Source organism: Meriones unguiculatus, chromosome 20, assembly GCF_030254825.1.
Source record: "Meriones unguiculatus strain TT.TT164.6M chromosome 20, Bangor_MerUng_6.1, whole genome shotgun sequence".
NCBI classification, from domain to species: Eukaryota; Metazoa; Chordata; class Mammalia; order Rodentia; family Muridae; genus Meriones; species Meriones unguiculatus.
Genome location: NC_083367.1, coordinates 62,285,723 through 62,298,591, shown reverse-complemented (window position 1 = coordinate 62,298,591; position 12,869 = coordinate 62,285,723). Strand labels below are relative to the sequence as shown.

Below are 12,869 nucleotides of genomic sequence, written 5' to 3'. Positions count from 1 at the left end.
AACACAACGAACAAGTCTAGGCCTACTCTCCTGGAACATAAATCTTAATGGAGCCAGGATGGTGACAAAAGGGAAGTAAGACGAACAGTTTGAAATGAGCTAACACCACAGCCTCAAATGTCAGAGACATAGTGATGAGAAAGAACTACAGCAAGAGAAAGGGGGTTTTTAGACAGTGAAGAGCAGGCTGTTCAGAGGCCCAAAAGAGTCCATCCAGCATGTGGGTTTTATTTTATTTTTTTAATATACATAGTACCAAATAGGGCAATCAAAATCTTAACAATGAACACTCCCAACCAGCCTCCACTTACCCAATTACCAGCTGTCCAATGGGCTTCACCCTGTTTTTGAAACACACTTAGATGCCCACTGTGGTTCCCAAGTGACGGTTCATCACCCTAAGTGGGAGGCCCCTAGTGTGCATCCAATTCTGTCCCAGAAAGTAGTAGGAAGGGTCCCAAATATTATTTGTATTAATGTCCAGTTATCCCGTTTGGTGATGCCTTGTTACAATCAAGGCTGAGACATGAATGTGAAAAAAAAAAAAAAGCAGTGTTCATATTTCATTTTTTTTAAATTTGAGTCAAATACCTTTTTGTTCATTTGTTGTGGCAGGTTTCTCTGTGTAGCATTGGATAGCCTGCGACTCTCCATGAAGACCAGGCTGACCTCAGACTCACAGAAATCCACCTGCCTATGCCCCCTGAGGGCGGAGATTGAAGGCGAGTGCCACCATAACCAGCCAATTGAATATATCTTTACGGGTGTTTGTTTTGTGTGTTGTGGGCACATTGTATGTTCTTGTTGGTATGGGGCACACATGTATGCGTGAGTGCGCCTGAAAGCCAGTAGTTGACCACAGGTGCCTTGACCGCTCTCTACCAGGGTGTCTCGGTGAACTTCTGAAGCTGGACTGTTTGGTCAGTGAGCGTTAAAGCTTTACCTCTCTCTCTGCTCCTGCTGGCATCACGGTTACAGGCGCGCACCATCGCCGCCATCTTACACAGGTCCTGAGATCAGAACTCAGGTGCCTGTGCTTGCGCTGCAGGCGCTTACAGACCCAGCCGTCCCCCTCAGCCCCTAGCTGGAGACCTCTAAGGATGTAAGAGAGTTGAGTTGTGTTTAAATCGCTATCAGATTCAATGAGGACAGCACACTCACATCCCTGACTACAGGAGCTTGAGGGGGAGGGTCACACAAGTCTATGGGCATGGCAGAATCAGCGTATCACCAAGACTGTCAAGGTGACAAGACTGATGTAGGAAATGACACCCTGGAGCCAGGGGCAGAGCCACTGGTGGAGCCCCACACCTCAAGCGAGAAGTCTCTGCTCAACATTACACACCAGCTTGGACTTTCAGTGGTGGCACACAGCAGTGCTGTTTCCAGTGTATGTGTGCCGTTAAGATTCACCGCTACGGCCTGGTTTCTGGCTCAGGAAATCCTTCTAACAAACCAGTAGCTTTACAACACTAATCAAAAGACCCGCTATAGCTTCCTTGGGATGCTTCATAGCAGGAGTGGTAACCCACACACATCAAAGATGTAAACGGAGTATGCTGAGAAAGGGAGGCCCCCGGGCCAGGGAAAACCCTTGAAAAACAGCCCTCTACCAGAGTGAATAGACTTTATAATGGTTTGCTATGTTTTCTAAAGAGCTAGAAGAGAAAATTTTAAGTTTCCCAACATGCACAGCTTGAATTATTACAACATACCCTATACATATGTAAAATTATATAATCGTTTGTTTCTGTTTTTGTTTCTAGGCAAGTCATTGCCTTGTATCTCAGGCTAGCCTCAAATATCCCTTTCTGCCCCAGCCACCTATGTGTTAAGACTACTGGCTGGATTTTATTCTAAGTATACCTGAAATGGGTTTAAGCTAGGAAGCTCCATCTCTTAGAAGTCATATGTACAGTAACAACCAGGGGACCAGTGACTGCAAAGACCAGTCAGTCACAATGGTGGCTTAGTTCTAAGGGTGTCAAACAGAGGATATAATGTCACCTGACGCTGATGGGTCCTAGAAAAATCATGGCTAATAAATTAGCAACCAGTCCAGATTCACAGAACCAAACCCTGACTTTTGACTTTTCTCCTCTCTTGTTTGTTTGTACCCAGCACGGTGTATATAACCTTTTGATCCACTGAAAACAAGCAAAAGCAGCCTGCAGACTTCAGAGTTCAGCCTTGCAACTCAACCCTCGTGTTACTCCTGGTTAATGATCTACAAGTGTCATATTTAAATGTTAGCAGTTTGCAGGAAGAACCCTACTCCATCCCCTTTTAATAAAATCTAGGTAATGGTAGGCGCGCCTCTATCCTATCCTCCCCTTGATATTTAAGAGCTAAATGCTCCACTTAGCTTGATGAGGTTTAGATTTAGTTGATGCTTCAATCTCAATAATTAAAGATACACAGGGGCAAGGAAGGAAATACCAGGGACACCTCCCAGTAAGTCTAAGAAGGAGGATTGATTGGGGAAGTATCCTCAACCTAAAGGAAGAGGTTAGCTGTTGTGGTTTATACTGTGAAATATTAAGAGCCCCAGAAATCAGATATTTCTCACACTCTTCAGTGCTCCTGATAGAAAATATTTGGAGAGCAAAATATTTCTATCAATGGTTTTATTGAGCTACCCAACCAGAGACAGAGTATAGGCGAGGCCTTTTTAAATGCCATAAACAGTCATAGTCACTTAATAAATACTTGGGCCCTTCTAAGAAGATAAGTCCAGACCACCCCAACCCTAAAGGATGAAATTTTCTGGTCTGTTATAAAGGAAACTGGAAAGTAAATGACAACTTCCATGCATCTTCAAAATTTAAAGTTAGGAAAATTCAGCCCCTAAACAAAAGAAGTGGAAAATTAAATAGAAGCAAGAAGTTTTGTTCTTACCTAACTATTATTGAGGACTGAAAATAGCAGTGTCTGTTGTGTGCCAGGAGTTACTTCAAAAGTGGGAGCCCTAGGGCATCCTATAAAAGAGGTCACCCTATAAAACAGACACCAGTATTCTAAGAAGCAGTTAAATTCCTTATTTTCAAACAAAAAGTGGTTTTTTTTTTAATTATTATTTCTTGGACCACAGATATGATTTTGTAAGCCCAGTCCTTGAACATGAAACAGGCTCACATTGGCGTTGTCTTAACTCGGAACTCAGCATGTCTGTGATAGTCTCTGTTCTCACACATTAAGAATATAGAAGACGGAAGGGGAGAGAGAGGAGGGACATGGGCATACCTCTCTTTTCGAATAAGACGACATCTCTCATCCGGATGATGGAGGAAGCCTTGCTATTCTCGGCCATGATCTCGCATTGTGGCTCTTTGCTGTGATACTGGAATGACCTGCAGGAGAGGGGGACATTGATGAACCAGGAAGACATCTCTTCCTGCACCCTGGAGCTTAGGATGGTTGCCTCTTGCTTCTGTGCAATACAGTCCTAAGGATAAGACTGTCAACATGACAGTCATGCCATGTTCTCAAACCTCCGCACGCTCCTTTGCCTTTGGGTTTCAACCAATGTGCTCTCTCTTTACTTCTTCCTTCCTTATCTCCTCTCTGTCTGTCCTCTCTCCTTTTCTTCTTCTCTCCCTCCCTCCCTTTCCTCTTTCCTTTTGAGACAGAGTACCTGGGGAGCCTGATACTCTTGTTTAGCACAGGCCAGCCTCACACTCTTCAATCCCCCTGCCTCAGCCTCCACAGTACTGGAATTACAGGGACATGCTGCCACTTTCTTTCTTTCCCAAGTGGCAGGTGTTCATTTTATGTTGGGGAGAAGAGACCCTGTGCTGAACTCTTTCTGTGATGGTCGGCAGGTCGGAATTCCAGGCTTCTGTAACTTTCCCCAGCTAGTGTTTGCCTCTCCGGTGTGTGTGTGTGGGGGGGGGGGGGGTTGTCTCCAGCCATGTTTAGAGTGATGCTTGGTCTCCCGTGAAACACTGCTGAGATGTGGTGTGGCCTTTAAGAAGGACTAAGGGTTCCTGAAAGGGTGGCTCAGTCCTCCTGGTGGTGAGAAGTCATTCCTCTAGGGCTGGGTTGTTTGCTGCCAGCTCTATAAACAAAGCATGGCCGCTCCTGCCTGGTCGTTCTTCTGTCCTTCTGCTTTATCTGCACAAGGTACATCCGCCCAGCCTTAGACTCCCAGTCTCTGGAACCATACATTTGACATACTTTCTTTCATACATTTCTGAGTCTTGGAAATCCTGGTGCAGCTATGGAAAACAGCCTAAATTCATACCTCTCCTCCCCCGTGTGATCCTGCTGTGGAGACTCAGTTTGACATTTAGTGCCAATGGCAGCCATCTTTCAGGCCAGATCTCCTGCCTGAAGGCTTTGCTTGAATCCGCTTGGTCTTGTGATGCTAATACAGGCAAACTCTGTGTCTCTCTCCCTCCCTGGAGTTCCTCTCCCCTCTCCTGCTGCCTTGTCAAGACCCCTCACCCCAAAGCCTAGCTCACCTCCCTCCTCTCCCTGGTGACACTTTCTCAACTCTCTTAACTCTTCCTGGCGTTTTTTTCCCCCCTCAGAACCTCTACAGAACAAGCGATGATTTTGTAGTAAACAGCGCCCCATCATAGCTGTTCTACTCCTTTACTGTGATCATTATTTTAGCTACTGCATGAATACAAAAGGAAACAGACACCCGATGGTGTGTGTATGATTCTTCGTTCCTTAGATCTTTATGGGAGTGTTTCTTCAGGTGAGCTGTAGCGAACAGGGCCTGCTGACATCTGCCACTGAAGCTCACAACAGGAGTTGCTAAATCCCGACACCCGTGTGCGTGCGCATGTGCGTGCGCGCGTGCGTGTGCGTGCGCGTGTGCGTGTGTGTGTGTGCGCGCGCGCGCGCGCGCGCATGCATGCGCCAGGTGAGAGCCTCGGGTGTCTTCCTCAATCTCTCGCCATTGTGATTGTCACGCAGGGCCTCTCACTGAACCTGGGGCTCCCCCATTGGCTAGACTGAGTGGCCAATAGGCTGCAGGGATCTGCTTGTTTCTGCCTCCCCAGGGCTAAGACGCAGCAGCTTAGTGTGGCTTTCACATTTGTGCTGGGAATCAAACCCAGGTCCTTATGTTTGCAAGACAAGCACTTGAGCTGTCTTTCTAGCTTCTTTTCAGGGATTTTTTTAAAAAAGGGAACACTAATAAACCTTAATAAGACCTTGTTTTATGGTCCTCAGGTGTCATAAGAAAACTCCAGCCCTATAAACTACTTTTACCTCAGTTTGTTTTTTTTTTAATTTCCTTTTTAAATTTAATTTTGATTTTCAAAATTATTATTGCTGTGTGTGTGTGTAGTGTGAGTTCAGGCACATATGTACCATGGCATGTATGTGGAGCTCAGAAGACAACTTTGTGGCTCCCTTTCCACCTTCATGTGGGCTCTAGGGATGAAATTCCGGTTATGGAGACAAAGACTTTTGACCACTGAGCCACCTTTCCAGCCTTCCTCTTTCCTCTCAAATTCTGTTCTTGTGAATAAACTGATGAATAAGTGTCTTTTCCCCAAAAGGACAGTGTCCCAGGCAGCCAGAGCTCTGCCTGACACAGTGGCTGAGGTGGTACCTGCAGACAAAGTCTGTCTCCTCTTCACACTTAGTGGCACAGTCTGCGATGCTTCCTGCCTCTAGCTGCTTCTTGGTGACACTGAACAGCGAGGCCCCCTGGGTGCTTACATAGCCGTCCAGGGAGTCCCCTTGGCCTGAAAGGGAAGATGAAATGAGGGAAACTGAGTAAATCAGACAACAGCATTGTTAGCATGATGTGTGTGTGTATACATATCTGGGGGGGGGGTGAGTGAATGTGTGCCTGTGTACATGGCTGTGGAGTGTGTGTGAGGGTATGTGTGTCTGTACATGGCTGTGGAGTGTGTGTGAGGGTATGTGTGTCTGTACATGGCTGTGGAGTGTGTGTGAGGGTATGTGTGTCTGTACATGGCTGTGGAGTGTGTGTGAGGGTATGTGTGCCTGTGTACATGGCTGTGGAGTGTGTGTGAGGGTATGTGTGTCTGTACATGGCTGTGGAGTGTGTGTGAGGGTATGTGTGTCTGTACATGGCTGTGGAGTGTGTGTGAGGGTATGTGTGCCTGTGTACATGGCTGTGGAGTGTGTGTGAGGGTATGTGTGTCTGTACATGGCTGTGGAGTGTGTGTGAGGGTATGTGTGTCTGTACATGGCTGTGGAGTGTGTGTGAGGGTATGTGTGCCTGTGTACATGGCTGTGGAGCGTGTGTGAGGGTATGTGTGTCTGTACATGGCTGTGGAGTGTGTGTGAGGGTATGTGTGTCTGTACATGGCTGTGGAGTGTGTGTGAGGGTATGTGTGTCTGTGCATGGCTGTGGGTTTGGGTGTGTGTCCCTCTGTACATGTACAAGCACATGCATGTGCATGTCTCATGCTTTTTAACTTATTTGCTTTGTATCAACCAGATAACACTGGCTGTTATTTTGAGGCTGAATGCATTAAAGAAAAGAAATACTTATCCAGATAAGCAGTTCCAGTAGGTTACGATATATTGAAAGAGCAGCTAGACTGACAGGTTAGCAAATGAGGCCAATTACCATATGAATACGAAATGTTAAATGATGAGTAAATTATATCACTCACTATTGTTTGCCCTGAGACAAGCCAGTAAGGCCCCATCAACGCAATTTGATTTTCATTTGGTCTTCCCAGAGGGAAAGTGGCATGTGGAGGCTGTGGTTCAGTTGCCAATGATGTATGCTTTTCAATAAAATACGGCTTTTTTTTTCCTTAAAGATGGAATTATCTGGCATTTCAGAAAAAGTTATATTTTGAAAGAAAACGGAGCCTGGTACAAATATTGGCTTCACTTTTTTTTTTTTTTTTTTCCTTTGAGAAAAAGTCATTCTTTGTAGCCCCAGCTGGCTTGGAACTCAAGGCAATCCTCCTGCTCTGCCCCCCAAGTGCAGGATTACAAGCACATGCTACCATGAGTGTGCTGCTTTTGGTTTTTGTATGAAGCACAATCTGAGGCAGTCAGTTGCTTTCCCTCTTGTCATCATAGAATGTGGTCACCGCTGCTGAGTGTCCCCTAAGCTAAGATTCTACAAAGCCTGAGCCCCTTCTACCATTCTTTCTATGTAAATACTCATGATTGCCTAGGGGAGAGAGGACAAAGAGGTTAATGAAAATAGCAAAGTCTTCCAGAGAATTAGGCAATCTGGCGACCTTGACCTCTTGAGGGGAACCAAAGCCAGATCCAGCAAGTTAAAGAGTAACCAGGATCGGAAGCAGGAAAACTCAAAAAGACAATTGATAAATAGAGACTCATCTTTAAAGTCTACCCTCTCCCTTCTTGATGACTTCACCTCTCCTCCGTGCTCCAAACTGGAAGGCTGGTTAAAAGAGTGGAAAGTTGGCTGATGCCTTTTTAAATTGCCAAAGCATTTGACATGGGCATAAGAGATTAGGGAGAAACGGAACCTTTTAGGCTTGAGTTTTATTGGAACTCTTATTTTGAGAAGCGCTGTGCTTTGGAAGTCGGTAGAGCTGTGTGTGACCTGAGAGACTCACAGCGGCTCTGCACCATGTATCTAGACAGAGCTGTGCTGACCTGTGCAAAGAGTTCTTGGGGAGTGTGCCAGGGCAGGTTTCGGGTAACGGTGAGGAGGAGAGAACTCCATTTGGACCGTTACCTTCATGTTTCACAGCGTACAGCTGCTGACACCCACTCAAGGAGCTGATGCTCCGAAGACGCACCCTCAAGGGGGATTGAGGTTTTCTTCTTTTGTATTTGAAATTTCTCCATAAGTGTTTTTCTCTATTTGTCTCCAGGGCTCAGATAGAAATAGGGTTTAGTACAGTGTATTCATAAGGAGACTTTAGACAAATCTTTTAGTAGGAAAACTATTTATCTGTTAAAGCCTAAATGTAGATGTGTATTATCAAAGTGAAGTATTGTATGTGTGTGTGTGTGTATTTGTATTTGTGTGTATAAAGTTAAATCTCAGCTGAGCTTGGTGGCTGACATCTTTTATCCCAGTCCTTGGGAGGCAGGGGTAGGCCTCTGAGATTTGAAGGCTAGCCTAGACTACATAGCAAGTTTCAGGCTGGCCAGGGCTACATAATACGGCTTCAGTAGTTCATACACAGCTGTGGAGAAGCTTTTTTTTTTTCCTCTGTCCCAGGATATTTCTGTGCAGTAGTCATTTCCACAGATGACAGAGAATACTTTGACAGTGAGCTTATGAAAGACCACCCCACCCCCACCAGGTTAGCTGAGATAAATGTTAATCCTGCTACAGAGAAGTTAATCTTAACCTTTGGATGTGACTCCTAAGTTCATAGTGTTCCCCATCCTCCTTTCTATGGGCTGAAGTAGGATTCACACACACACACACACACACACACACACACACACACACACACACACACCCTCTGATTGTCTCTAAGTGGTTCCCACTAAATTTGAACATATTTTAACCACAAAGCGCAACTTACAATACTTGAGAGAGCAACAGGTTATACCTCAACAGCGTCAGCATGAAGAGCGCTGGCATGAAATATGGCGCTCTGCTATGAAATGTCCCTGACACATGTGTAAAGACAGGAAGCCTTGGGGCTGGCACAGTGAGGGTGACACTAAGGGAAACAGAGTTTCTCGGGGATAATGAAAATGTCCTACGTTTCACTGTGATAGTTGAACACCCCGAATGTTACTGGAGACTGTGGGGTTGTGTGCCTCAACTGAGTGCGTTCTGCTGCATGTGAACCGCTTCAGCAAAACTAAAGAGAAACCAAATTATTGACCAGGTTTAAAATGTGAATCTCTAAAAGCTTTGAAACAAAGCTGAGAAATGGAGAACACCAGATTCCTCCTTGGAAAGCACCAATTTAAATCTAAGTTTTTCACTTTCTTGATCTGGCATGGGCCATACTCACGATTTTCCTCAGTCTAGATCCTCTCATCTATGTGAGGATAAACCTGTTCCCGCGCACCTCTGCCACCAGCTCTACAAGCTAGAGTTAGCGCGCATACACACACACACACACACACACACACACACACACACGCACGCACACACACACACACACACTTAAAATGTGTCCAGCACCCCCTGATCTATAGATAGGTACTTGTTTAACTACTGCCTACATATGTCAGTTTAAAAATGACCTGTGTGACTCATGGAGGCAGAAGAGACAGATGGGTACCTCTGCAAAGCCTTCCTTAAACCAAACAGAAAATCCCAAATGGGAGCAGGACAGCTCAACAAAAAGTGTTGTAATCAGTCACACTGAGAATGAGGCAGAGTTTAACCGTCCAACCCCACAACTACCACCAACAGGGATTGAACTCACGACTTGGCATATGCTATCCACTGAGCTCCATTCCCCTCCAACCTCTTTTACAGTCGTTAGGCATACCCCTCCCACACTGCTGAAATCCCCCATCATTTAGATTTAAAAAGCCACCAGTTGCTTGGTCTGCTTAGTCTTCCTACCCAAACAGTACTCCTAGGAACATAAAATTTCTATATCAAACTCCTCTCAGTCTGCAATTTTGAACTAAAAAATTCCATCAGCCAATAGTGCAATTAAATGAGTTACACATAAAGACGTAACTAATCTATTTTTAATATATGGCTACAGTTTGGTGGAGGGGGGAGGGGAGAGAAACAAAACTGTGCGTCAAACCTTACCTGACTTCAGAAACAAGAGGAACAGAAGGATTACTTCCTTATGGTCCATGTCGGGACTGGCCGACGGCACCTGGGAAACTATGTCCCAGTCCCAGATGTTGACTTGAAGGGGAGCAAAGGCATCCACCAGCAAGACAGTCCACTGCGGTTAATGATTCTCTGAGGTCCCTGCCACTGAACCCAGAAGGAGCAAACATTACCTCGAACGGGGCAGCTTGCAACATGTTTGAGTGTGGAGTCTGCGGCAGATCCTGGAACTGATGAAAGCGACACTCCCCCACCTGACTCCTTCTCCTCCCTCCTCACCTCACCCCCAGCCGCCATGTTTCCCATTTCCTCGCCTTCTTTTTTTTTTTTTCTCTCTCTCTCTCCTCTTCCATTCCATTGCCTTGGGATCCAAAAAGAAAATCGTGGAAATAGCCTGTTTGCTGAGTTCCTCCTGTATTCCAGATTCTGCCAATCGGTCCATGCTCAGCCTCGCTTGACCTTCTTGGCAATCAATTGTATGCTGTTCCCCTTCTCAGATGAGGGGACTCGGGTACCATGTGATGTCTCAGTGCATCTGAGACATTAGTGATGCCTAATATTTATAAGTTCATTTTTCGTTTTTTATGTTCTGAGTAGCAGTTGTTTTGGTGATCCCTCAGAACTATCCCAGCCCTGCTGTTGACTTGAGCAGTTTGATTAAGTTATATCATTTTTACAGAGCTGTCATGTTCCCATCACTTTTGAACTTAAGCACTACATAACCTCTTTCCAGTGTGTTTTAGTCCTTGGACAGTAAGACCCAGCATGCCAGGCAAGAGCTGTACCATGGAGAGGCACCATTACCCTACCGTGTGGTGCTGAAGCTGGTTTGAGGGCGGGAGAGATGGCTCAATGATTAGAAGCACTTACTTGTGGTGAGAATTTTGGTTTCTTTAAAAATGCAGAAATGTTATGGGGAAATGTCTTTGTTTTAATCCCCAGTGTGGGATATGGAGCTGCTTCAGATTGTCCACAGCAGCTGACTATGATTTGCCTCATGCTTCGGCAGTCGTGTGATTTTTCCAGCTGTAGATAGTTTCTGCAAGTGTGTGATGTTTGGAATTCTGGGGACTCTTGAGAGGGTACATAAATGCTGGTGCCCTGAGAGGGGGGATGCAGTGGCTGCTGGTTGCTGGTTACCATATTTGTGGTTGGTTGCTGTTTGTCAAGTGGTCCTGCACAAAGATACAAGTAGAAACAATTGAATATCTTGACAATGAAGATCAGACTTGCCCCAAGCCACTGAACACCCCTAATCAGCAGGAATTAGTCTAACAATATTGATGCTCCCTTTCCTCTCAAACCTTCTTTCTTCTCCAGTCTAGTGCTGGGAGGTTGGGGGGGTGGAGAAGGGTGGATGAGAAAGAAAGCAACGCACAAAGTGTAGCCAAAAATCCAACTACACTTACTGATGTTCCAAAGGACCTAAGTTCAGTGCCTAGCACCCACATCAAATAGGTCACAACCACCTGCATCTCCAGCTCCAGGGGATCTAATGCCCTCTTCCGGCCTTTGAGGACATGGGCACACACACACATCTGTATACATATATGTATATGTATATAGTGAAATCATCTCCCATCTCCCTTTCCTTTCATAATATTCCTTCCAATGCGCATCTTTCCTCCATATGAGCTCACAGTATCATGATAACACCCTCATGGCATGAAGCAAAAGTGGTGAGATTCATTTGCAAGAGTAACTTTTTGTTTGTTTTTGTTGCTTTGAAATAGTCTCCTTCTGTAGCCTGGGCTAGCCTGGAACTCACAGTGATTTTTCTGTCTCTGCTGCCTGAGTGCTAGGACTACAGATGTGTTTCATTCTCGGGCAATCTTCTCAACTTTCACGGTACAGTCTGTACTTGTTCCTGGATCAAGGCTAAAATGCTTTAAAATTGTTTCAGTATTTGAAAATATTTAGAAATAAATGGAGTCCTCTCTGTTAGTGTGGCATAAAGACAAAAGGCAGCTACTCTATTTCCATGACTACAAAATCCCTTCTGTGACAGTTAGTGCTAGATCAGGTCCCAGGATGTCTCTGGTAGAACCTTCTACAGATACAGAATCCCATGACACTAAAACCAAGAAGAAAAGCGCAGAAAGCGAGAGGCAGGCAGGCACAGGTCATGGTGCTGTGTGCCACCTGTCTTTAATGGACAAAGGAGGTTTGTAACACCCAGGAATCGGGCAAACTGAGGAGTCAACGGCAGGATCCACAAGACCCGCCCTCAATTCTATATAAGCAAGCAGAGCATTCCCATGACACATTCTCCCTAGCGGTGGCAGGCAGCTCCAGGGGCCTTCCTACAGAAGGCCTTCCAACTTCTGTTAATTCATTGGTTCCCCGAGGGTAGCTTCTGTTGGAATTGCTTTCTTTGGTCTATTCACACCTCCCCAGGAGTACTTCACACAGAAGATGGATGGGGAACCCCTGATTGGAGAATGCTCTGATTTTCTGTCAGCCAGCTTTCTCCTCTTCTCACGCTCACCACTGGCCTTATCTCCAGGTCCTTCAAACTGTTGGCCCACTTTAATAAGTTAGAAGCGATTTGAAAAGTCAGTAACAAGCAGATTTTTTTTTTCCTTCAAAAAGTAGTTTGGGAAAAATAAAACCAGATTCCACTAATACATAATGGCTTTGATTTGTCAGTGAGTGCTGCCTTCCTCCTTGTCCAATTACCATAAGAATGTTATCTGAGCTGTATGACCACAAAGCTTTGTCTGTTTTTTTTGGGGGGGGGGAACATTAAAGGTTTTTGAATATAAGATGTCCCCCACAGGCTCATGAGTTTAAATATTAGTCCACACCTACTGGCACTGTTTCAGGAAGTTGCAGAACCTTTTGGAAGTGGGTGTGGCTTGTGCCTCTTGGTTGCTGTGGGGTGGGGCAGGCCTTGAAGGTTTATAGGCCCTCCCTACTTCTGGCCCAGCCTCTCTGCCTCCAATCAGGCTTCCCAGATGTGAGCAAGCTGCCACTGACAGGAACCTGTCCAGCAAAGGGGCGTTCAGTTGAAACAAATCCTCCTCCCAAGAAGTTGCTTCTTTAGGATATTTTGTCCAGTAAAGAGAAAAATAATTAGAGCGTTGAAATGTGCCTGTTGTGTGTGCAACTGTCCTCCAAGGCCCAACTTGGGGAGGTCTGCTGGTTATCCTAACTGGGCTTGTCAAATGTTTAC

General features: G+C 45.5%; 1 protein-coding gene across 2 annotated transcripts in view; it reads right to left on the bottom strand.

Moving 5' to 3' along the window:
• The window catches only part of Plg (plasminogen), a 40,616-nt gene extending 30,756 nt beyond the window's left edge, over nucleotides 1–9,860 (bottom strand). Inside the window, exons 1-3 of one of the 2 annotated variants that reach the window (XM_021647742.2) lie at nucleotides 9,668–9,860; nucleotides 5,570–5,705; nucleotides 3,244–3,350 (exon numbers count right to left, since the gene is read on the bottom strand). In XM_021647742.2, the coding sequence (XP_021503417.1) occupies nucleotides 3,244–3,350; nucleotides 5,570–5,705; nucleotides 9,668–9,716 (292 nt within the window). In that variant the 5' untranslated portion in view covers nucleotides 9,717–9,860. The remainder of the gene's footprint in view (nucleotides 1–3,243; nucleotides 3,351–5,569; nucleotides 5,706–9,667) is intronic. The other variant, XM_021647743.2, reaches the window with a different exon arrangement.
• Between the last annotated feature and the right edge of the window lie 3,009 nt (nucleotides 9,861–12,869).